Source organism: Dipodomys merriami, unplaced genomic scaffold (assembly GCF_024711535.1).
Source record: "Dipodomys merriami isolate MVZ:Mamm:240054 unplaced genomic scaffold, mDipMer1.0.p SCAF_21, whole genome shotgun sequence".
In the NCBI taxonomy this organism is placed as follows: Eukaryota; Metazoa; Chordata; class Mammalia; order Rodentia; family Heteromyidae; genus Dipodomys; species Dipodomys merriami.
The window spans coordinates 2,760,051-2,770,547 of NW_027203493.1; the positions used below are offsets into that span (position 1 = coordinate 2,760,051).

The 10,497-nt window shown below is 37.6% G+C and overlaps 1 protein-coding gene across 2 annotated transcripts; it reads right to left on the minus strand.

Moving 5' to 3' along the window:
* Window positions 1-8,376: 8,376 nt before the first annotated feature.
* LOC138833541 (olfactory receptor 5B3-like) lies at window positions 8,377-9,885 on the minus strand. 2 transcript variants are annotated; one of them, XM_070031819.1, is made up of 2 exons: window positions 8,975-9,885; window positions 8,377-8,401 (listed from the first exon to the last, which is right to left on the minus strand). In XM_070031819.1, exons 1-2 carry the CDS (start codon window positions 9,880-9,882, stop codon window positions 8,377-8,379), a joined length of 933 nt encoding a protein of 310 aa, XP_069887920.1. In that variant the 5' UTR covers window positions 9,883-9,885. The 2 variants fall into 2 exon arrangements, with proteins under 2 accessions (XP_069887920.1, XP_069887921.1); XM_070031820.1 differs by lacking the exon at window positions 8,377-8,401 and having other exon boundaries at window positions 8,959-9,885.
* Window positions 9,886-10,497: the final 612 nt, after the last annotated feature.

Here is a 10,497-nt window from a genome sequence, read left to right on the forward strand (position 1 = left end):
TCTCCTTTCAGCACGCCCAGAATCTGTAGGATTCCGGCTGTGTTTTCCAAACACGGTTGGTGGAACGGTATTCTTACTTAGATCGCAAAACTCCTCACCACATAAAGACTGAAAATGTAGGCCACATGCCCATGTGATTGTATTTCATAACTTAGAGCTAAAAATAGCTCTCAGCTTGCTTGGCCTGTATATAACACATTAAAAGCTGGTATTGAGATGTACTGGCTTCTCGGATTATGGCTTTTTAAGCTTCTTTCTCTCACTTCTATCTCACCCAGCAGGGAGTCAGTTATGCTTGTCCACATTATTTTATTCATCACCAGAAGTGCTTTTATGTTCAAAGTTCGATTTCATGGCTTCCCACTCTTTGCGGTAGCTACAAATTTCATTTTGGAAGGCAGGAAAGGGAAGTGGTTAGGGTAGAGTCTCTAGGGCCTGGCAGTGGGTTGAGACTGTGGATATGGGTAAAGCATGAAACTTTTGTCTTAAGTACTCATTTGGGAAATGGAGACAAAAGTTGGACTTATTTTCTGGGATTGTTGTGAAGATTAAACAAAAATAATACATGACCAATAGGGGAAACAGAAAAATATGCAAGGAGTATAACTAAAAGCAAAAAGCAACTACAAAAGACTCACCACCATCAAGCATAATCAGTGTGACTTGATTTACCTAGGACTTTCTGGTTTTAGCATTGGAAAGTCTCAAGTTCCAGAAAAACCTTCAAACCATGTCCAAATTTTATTGCTTTATCTCCTCATGGAAGTTAAGTTTTGGTTCACCTCAACTATGAAAAAATTAGAACAGCTAATTATTTTATTCACAAACTATTTTCATCAATGAAGCAAACAATGTTCTGAGTTGCTCAATTGTTTGAGAAATTTCAGTTTATAATGAATATATGCTAGACAGGTTGATTGTGTTTTTTAAAGATACACACGACAAAAACATATCCAGTGAAACATTCTGGATCACCAAGAAAGACTTAAAATGGTATATATATATATATATATATATATATATATATATATATATATATATACACATACATACATATATATATATACACATACATACATATATATACACATACATACATATATATACACATACATGCATATATGGAGTTTCCTGACAGAACAAAATGTTTAAAATAGCTTTGAGATGTATTGTTCCCATGGATTACACCTGTCTAATTTTTTTTTTTGGTCCAAGCCTAAACACTACAGGGAATTAAAAGAGTTGTTTAAAAAGGAGTATTTTTATAAGCAGGTAAGTTCAAAAGCTTGCTGTTAATTTCCAGTAGTACATCACTGAGTCTTTAATAGGTTAGTGGACATTTGACTCTCCAAGGGTGAGTTTTCACTACTGTTTTCATATTTCTAATTTTTGGACAGCATTGAGTCATATTTAGAACTCATGCAAAGTACTAGGGTTTTAATAGAAAGAAACAGCTAAGTGGTACTTGGCATTGAACATAGAAAGCTTTGACTTCAGGTGAAACTATGAAAACAAAATTCCTCAAAAACAGATGGAGCAACCCTGGTACTGGTGGATCACACCTGTAATTCTAGTTATTCAAGAGGCTGAGAGCTGAGCTGGGTTCAAAAGTCCAGAAAATGCTTATTTTTTAAGTATCTACCAAAAAGCTGGAAGTAGAGCTGTGGCTCCTGTGGTAGAGTGGCAGCCTTGACTGAAAAAGCAGAGACAGTGCCTAGGCCCCGAATTCATGCTCTAGTTCCCTCCCAACCCTTCCCTCACATATACATCCACACATCCACACATGGGTGCATGTGTGTGTGTGTGTGTGTGTGTGTGTGTGTGTGTGTGTGTGTGTGTGTGTGTGTGTGTGTGTATGTGTGTGTACATGGGGCAGCCAAGCTTCAGTCCTAACAGTCAGATTTGTGATTCATAACCTTTTCTATGGTTCATAAACCTCCTTTCAGAATTTGACAAACAGGTGAAAGAATGGAGAATAAGATGTTGCAATCCAGTTTGGAACTTTGATGAGCAAACTGGACAGATAACTAGTCTTAGGAATTGGATATTTTCATCTCTAAGTGAATTTTGAGCTTCTAGTAGAGATGGAAAAACATCTTTCAAGACTGAAATAATTTCTGCCACAAGAAAGAAATAGTTGTGGGCTAGCAGGGGATAAGAATAGCATAGAATGCACGAAAGCCATACTTAGGCAAAGAATAGCAATCAGTTTCATATGTTTAATGCTTGTATTACATGTGTTCTGTGGCTTCCTTTTTTATTATTCACTGGTGATGCAATCTTGGGAAAGTGACTAAAATCTAAGTTTTTTTGTTGTTTGTTTTTATTTTTGCCAGTTTTGAGGTATGAAATCTGGGTCTGGGCTTTGTCTCTGAGCTTATGTACTCAAGGCTAGTGCTGTACTACTTAGAGCCCCAGCTCTATGTCTGGCTTTTGTGGTTATTTGGAGCTAAGAGTATCATGGACTTTTCTGCCTAGTGTGGCTTTGAACCTCAATCCTCAGATCTCAGCCTCCTAAGTAGGTAGGCTTGTTATCTCTCTAAATTTTTATCATTCTAATCCATAAAGTGTCAATCATAATAGTATCTTGTTCACATGGCTTATGAAACTTATGCATATACATTTACAGATATTCATAATATTATCAGCAGGTGAGTGATTCATTGTCATTTTCATTTTGCTAACGAGGTAGCTGGGATGCCATTGATCTTTAATAGATTCATTCTATCAGCCACGTTGACCTCAGAGACACCCACAATATGTTAGTGAGAAGGAAGAACTATAACCTTCAGATTTTTTTCTTCAGAAGATATATTAAATAAAAATAATTTGTCTTCTTTGGAGTTACTTTTGTCTAAATCCTACTTTCTCTGTGTGACACATGTGAGTCACACATTCATCCATGCGAATCACACCCGCATACGTGTGAGTCCTTTCATAAGTTCCATGTACATTAAACATGCCTCTATTCTGGGGAACTGAGATGATCTTAACAAGAGATTCATAATATGAATACATGCCTTTCTGATTTAGGAGGCTCTCTCTCTCCAGGACCTGCTGCTGAAGTAATTCTTTACAGATTGAATGTCCCACTGATCTCTCCTTTGTCTGACTTACAAAGCAAGAGGACAGAGAGGGAGAAAGAGGAGAAGGAGAAGAGCAGACAGGGGAGAAGGGGAGAGTGGAAAGGAGAGAAGAGAGCAAGAGAGAGAGAGGAGAAGGATAAGAGGGGGGAGGGAAAGGAGAGGGAGAGGAGAGCAAGGGAAATGGAGCAAGAGGGGGAGGAGATCATTTCTGTTCCCCCGAAAGAGGCATGTTTAATGCACATGGAACTCATGAAAGAACTCACACAGAGGTGGGTGTGATTTGATTCGCATGGATAAATGAGTGACTCACCAAGACGTAAAATATTACTCACACAGAGAAGGTATGACTTAGACAAAAGTAACTCCAAAGAAGACAAAGGATATGTATTTAATATATCTTCTGAGGAAAACTCTGAAGCTGAATTATAGCTTTTCCTCTCACTAACGTAGAATGGGATCCTGTGAAGTCAACGTGGCTGGTAGGATGAATCTACTACAGATCAATGGCGTCCTCAGCTGCCTCTTCTGCAAAATGAAGATGACAATGGAATTACTCACCTGCTGATAATACTATGAATATCTGCAAATGCATCTGAGCTTAACTGTGAATGCAACCACTCTTATACCATTATGTCATGTGAGCTTCATAAGCCATGTGAAGAAGATACTATTATGATTGTCACTTTATGGATTAGAATGATAAAATTCAGAGAGATAGCAGGCCCAGATACGACTGACCAAAAAACCAGACTATGATCCATATAGATCCATATGGATTTACCATTTTTGTTTAAGGTTAAATTATTTTTCTCTTTTAGTATTTTTTTTTGTTGGTCGTGGAGCTTGAACTCTAGGCCTGGGCGCTGCCCCTGAGCTCTTCAGCTAAAGGTTAGTGGTCTACCATTTGAACCACAGGGCCAATTCTGTTTTTTGTTTTTTTTTCTGGTGGTTTACTGAAGGTAAGAGTCTCATGGACTTTCTTGCCCAGGATGGCTTTGAACCACGATCCTCAGTTCTCAGCCTCCTGAGTAGCTAGGATTATACGTGTGAACCACCACGCCTAGCATCTTTTAGTATTTTTAATCAATCAGTTCAAGTATAAAATAGATACCTCAGTTTAAGTGGAATGGGGCAGTATTTGTCCTTCTATGACTGACATTATTTTACTTATTTTTAGGGTTCTCCAGACTCATACATTCATGTTGCTGCCTATGGGAGGATGTCCTGTACTCTTTTGTAAAGGTTAAAACAATATTTCTCACAGGTTTTAGCTTTCTCTAATCTCTTCTCTACCCAGTTTAGAAGGCAGATGCAAGACAGAGAGAAGGGGGAAGGGTAGAAAGAGAGGAACTCGTAAAAGAATGGACTCTTGAAGCCTAGGGAAGACATTGAGCATGGCAGTCCATGCCTGTAATCCTAGGTTCTCATGGTTTGGTGGTCACCTGCTCTGACTCCTTATCTGTTTTTTTTTTTCTAATCAGTGCTGCAATAAATATGAGAATGCATGTATCTATAGTATCTGCTGATTTGAATTCTATTGGATTTATGTTCAGGAGCAGTACAGCAGGATCAAATTGGACTTCTTGTTTTAGTTTCTTTCTTTTTTTTGATTATGTGGTGCTGAGGAATCGAACCCAGGGCCTCAGGCATGCAAGGCAAGCGCTCTGCCACTGAGCCAACTTCCCAGCTCCTTGTTTTAGTTTCTTGAGGAACCTCCATATGCCTTCCATAGTGGTTGCACTAAACTCATTTATGTTCCCATTAGTAGTGAACTATAAATGTCTTTTTTCCCTCTGCCTCCTCACCGACATTTATTGCTTGTTTCCTTGATGATAGCCATTCTGAGTAGGGCAAATTGAAAGCTTACTGTTGTTTTCATTTGTATTTTCTTTATGGCTAAGGACACTGAATATTTCTTTTTTTTTTAAATTGTATTTTATTTTATTTGAGAACATACTGTACAGAGGGGCTACAATTACATGGGCAGGATAATGCATACATTTCTTACCAAGCATTGCAGCCTCCTCCTTTGTTTACCCTTCACTTCCCTTCCCCGCCTCCCCCCTCCCCCCACCCAATTTTACCCCCTCCCCCCACCCAATTATACCCCCCTCCCCCCCACACACAGACATTGTAAAGCTGGTTTTGACATGACATTTTGTACTTCTCATTGTTGCAACAGGTCCACCTGAATCCTTAAACGACTTGTTTGTCCCCATCTCCTCCACATGTTATACTGACATCAAATATAGTGAAAGCGGGGGTTACACTGTGGGGGAGGGACATACAAAGCAACAAAGAAATAATCTTATAAATGCGTTAGAAACACATGCATGAAAGAAACGAAAACATTAAAATACATATTTAAGGGTTCATTTTCCTAACATCACATTATCTGACCTTTTCCGCTTGACTCATACCTATACTAGATATTGCAAATAAGGGAAACCATGGGACCTATGCTTCTTTGGGCCTGGCTTACTTCACTTAATATAATTTTTTCCAAACCTTTCCATTTCCTAACAAATGGGGAAATGTCATTCTTTCTGATGGAGGCATAGAATTCCATTGTGTATATATACCACATTTTCTTGATCCATTCATCTACTGAGGGGCATCTGGGTTGGTTCCATATCTTAGCTATGGTAAATAATGCTGCAATAAACATAGTTGTGCTGGTAGCTTTAGTGTGGTCTTGTTTGTAAACATTTGGGTAAATGCCCAAAAGTGGGCTGAATATTTCTTTAAATAGTTGCTAGACATTTTACTGATCGTTTTGGGAACTATTCAATTTATTTGCCCATTTAGCAAACTTTATTTTTGGTATTTATTGTTGTGTGTCCTAGATATTAATTCCTTGTCAGATGAAGGGAGTCAGATGTTGCTAAATCTGTAGATCAATTAGGGGAATTTACAAGGCTGCCTTAGCCTTTACTTCCTGATTGTGTGGAGCATTCATGCCAGCTACAGATAAAAGGTTAGGAATTCTAAGGGTATTTCCAGGGAATGAAAGAATCCTGTATGTGCACATGTGCAGGACTCAATTCCTATTATTTCTAGTTATATATTAATTTTCCTATTAATTTTGATGTTCTATATTTGTTTTATTATGTATAAGACATATGCATTACAAAGTATTGGCTCATGTGATGATGGAGGTTAAGAAGTCTTATGATCTCTATCTACAAACTGTATATTAAGGAAATCTAGTGATGTAGTTCAAGGGCCTGAGAATCAGAGAGTGGATGAAAGAGATTTTAGCATAAGTCTAAAGACAGGAGAGCCAGGAAGGCCAAGGACAGAAAGATCAATTTCCCAGCTCAAGGGTATATCAATGCTAGAGAGCTAATTCTAGAAACTTCAAAAACCAATTCAGAAAACTCATCCTTACAACATCGTTGCTTTAGAAAGTTGATCAGAGGGAAAGGAGAATAGAACAAAAGAGGGAAATGGGTAAATAATTATGATCCAAGTATATTATTTGCATGTATGGAAATGCCACAATGAAACCCACTATTTTACAAAGTTAATATATGCTAAGAAAACTCTTACTTTAGAACAAGTTTTTGACTCCAAAATGTATTCCTAAGGTTGAATGTATAGACTGCTGGCCCCATAGGTCTATAATGGATATATATATATATAAAACTATATATATATAAGACTATATATATACATATATATGTATATATATAAAACGTTCCCTTTTGAAGTTGTGACTATGTCTTGCAACATATTTCTCAGGTGTCTGTGGTGATTTTGGTGTAAACAAACCTACTGTGTTTCAGCCGTATGTGTAGTACTACAATTACATATAGCACACAACACTTGGCTGTGGTATTAAGTGGCTGATGCTAGCTTAGACACTGTACTATATTTTAGTGATTACGTCATAGAGCACCCTTTGAAATATTTAAAAAGTGAACTTTAAAATAGTGCTCTAACATCATACTCCTGGGAGATCCATTTCATGCTTGCTGTTTATCTTGATACTATTAAATTCCAAGTTAAGGGATTGGTTTAAACATGTAGAGCTTTGTAACTATGATAACACATACGCTTTTTTCTCTGGGAAGCAACCTTATCATTTAAGCAAAATAAGAGTATCATACAGTCATACATTTCTATTCATTTGTTAATGAATATGTATTTTGACTCCAGAGAAAACATTTACCTAGCACATTATTGTATATTATTATACACATAATATATAATATATATTATCTAGGATATGTAAAGAAATCAAACCCAGCAAAAATTTAAAAATTTAAAAAATGATAAAAATATGGGAAAGACCTGAATACACAATTCTTAGAAGATAAAAATCCTCAGGGAAATTATAATAGTTAAATCTGGAATGAGGTATCACCTTATCACATTGTGAATGGCCATGGTCGAACAGAGATGATGGGGATGTGGAGAAACGGGAAGTTTTTGCAGAGTATTGGTGGGAATGAAGTCATTATGACCATTGTGAAAAATAATGAGGGGATTCCTCAATTACAAATAGGACTACAATGTGGTCCAATACTTCCAGCCTTGGAGGTATACCCAAATTGATGAAATCAGCATGTTGAAGAAATATAGTGTATTGTAGTTCTTTTTTCTAGTTCATAAATGAGACTCAATTATAGGAAGAACCTGTTGAATGACAACTGCATTATACAAACAGGTTGTACAACTACTTAATAATAACATATAATAATATTAACAACAAAAAACACATAAAGACTGGCATACACACACACACACACACACACACACACACACACACACACACATAATCAAACATACATATGAAACTTCCCTCCAGAAACTGTAGGTCACTTTCCTTAACTTTCCTATCATCCATTTCTATCATTGATACAATTGCCATAATACTTTTATCCATTGGAGTAGGTGACTGTAATAAATCAGAACATGTTGAATGCTTGGGATAATTGTGCATTTAATAGGAAGTACTCATTAGTATCAACTTCTACAAAATACTTGTTATAAGTATTTTGACTCTTTCCAGTACTGGGTATTGAACCAGGGCCTTGACCTTTTGCTCAGCTTTTTCACTCCAGGCTGGTGCTCAACCACTTGACCCACACCTTCATTTCTACACTTGCTATAATGGTGTCAAATTCATAAAGCATAATAAAATAATATAAATAGTGAAACTACATTCATAAAATGATAAAAATATAAGGATGTATATTAGATTCTTGACCACATTTTCTTCCTCTTCATTCATCTACCTCTTTCCCTTTGATTTCACCCCACCCATTTCGAGTACTCACTTCCTTCATTTTACTGAAGTTTGATTTTGACTTTCTAAAGAATTACACTATTTAAGATCTCCCTTGAAACTACCATATTTCAGTGAATACATTTATATACACCTGCATGCTACCCAATGTAGTTAATTACAAGTTGATAAGCTAAAGGTAGCTTCTACATATAAGGGAAAACATGCTTCCTTCGTCTCTCTGGTCCTGACTTCATTTTTTCCAGGTCCTTCCATTTCTTTACAAATAGTATCATTCTTTCTGTTGGATAAGTAAAATTCCATTGTGTGTGTGTGTGTGTGTGTGTGTGTGTGTGTGTGTGTGTGTGTGTGTGTGAGAGAGAGAGAGAGAGAGAGACATATTCTTGATCCAGTAGTCCATTGAGGGCCATCTAGGCTGATTCCATACCTTGGCTGTGGTGAAGAGTGCTGCAATAATCATGGTTGTGCAAGTGGCTTTATTGTATCCTGACTTTTAATCTTTTGGATTAATGACCCACAGTGGTATTGCTGGATCATAAGGTAGTTCTATGTTTAGTTTTCTGAGTCATCTCCAAGCTGCTTTTGAGAATGGTGAATAAATAAAATTTAAAAAAAATCCTATTTTACCTCCAACAAAATCTTTGTGAATGCATTCTTGACCTCCTTGTTCCTCAGGCTGTAGACCACAGGGTTGAGCATGGGGATGATCATAGTATAAAACACAGATGAAATTTTGTCAGTGTCCATGGAATGACTGGAGCTGGGCTGTAAGTACATGAAGATAATGGTGCCATAGAAGATGGAGACTGCAGTGAAGTGGGAGGCACAGGTGGACACAGCCTTCCGATGTCCAGCACCTGTGTGCATCTTGAAGATGGTGATAAAAATGAATATATAGGATATCCAGATAACCAGGAGAGCAAAAAAGACATTAAAGCTCACTACATAAACAAGAACTAGCTCACTAACATGTCTATCAGAGCATGAGAGAACCATGACTGCTGGGATATCACAGAAAAAGTGATGGACCACATTAGATTGACAGAAGGAGAGACTGAATGTGTCCCCAATGTGGATGGAGGCATTCAGGAAGCCACATACATAGGATCCTATGGCCAGACACACACACACACTAGCTCTCATGGTGGTGGTATAGTGGAGGGGCTTACACACTGCTGCGTAGCGATCGTAGGCCATGGAGGCCAACAGGTAATTTTCCACAGTAGCAAAGGCTACAAAAAAGAACATCTGAGCAGCACAGTCATTGTAGGAAATGGCTTTGTTTCCCATGAGGAGTCCAGTCATGACTGTGGGAGTGACAGCTGAAGAGTAACAAAAGTCCACCAGAGAGAGATTACTGAGGAAGAAGTACATGGGGGTGTGGAGACGAGAGTCCAAGAGGATCAGGAGGACCATCCCCAGATTCCCAACCAGCGTGAGGATGTAGATGATGAGGAAGGTGATAAAGAGGGGCACTTGAAGATCTGGGTCCCTCGTCAGTCCCAGTAGGATGAACTCTGTCACCTCTGTTCTGTTCTCCATCACCGTTAAGTGAAAGTCACTGGGTGCTCTGTAGCCATGAACAAAAAGAAGGAATTCCATGATAAAGAAAATGAATTAAAATGATAAAGCATAACTACAATGCACATTCTTGCATTGAACAACAAGTTGTATTTTAATTCTGTAGATAAAGCCTGAAAACCAGATTTGGCACTTCAATTTGGTACTTCAAAAAATACATAGAGGGTTACATACTTCAAAGAATATTAATGGAGCATCTTCCCAATTTCTTATAAATTTTATGATTTATAAACGGAATGTAGCAATAATAGCAAAGATAACTTGATATACTGGAGATGACTTGTGCTCATGAATCTCGCTACCGTTTCACTTTTCCTGAGCTCAGTAAAAGACCACTTTTCTTTGTCAGTCATCTGCCATAAGTGGCTGTTCACAGGCTAGGTGAGATTGGTTGGTTGTTAGGTTTATATGAGTGAAGTTGTACAAGTACCTGAGTAACGTATTTATATTGCTCAAGTTTTCTCTGGAAATCTGTTCTTCAGATCCATAGCAACATGTAGCTTATAGCCCGTGGTTCTCAAGTCTAAGTCTAAACTAAATTTAAACAAAATGAAAATAACTAAATTTCTTTGTGGG

Bases quoted from the DNA above. Each gene is read 5' to 3' on its own strand.
- LOC138833541 (XM_070031819.1), bottom strand. From the start codon at position 9,882: ATGGAGAACAGAACAGAGGTGACAGAGTTCATCCTACTGGGACTGACG. The intron at 8,402-8,974 runs GTTGGAGGTAAA...TTCTTTAGAAAG, and splicing joins AATGCATTCACAAAGATTTT to TCAAAATCAAACTTCAGTAA.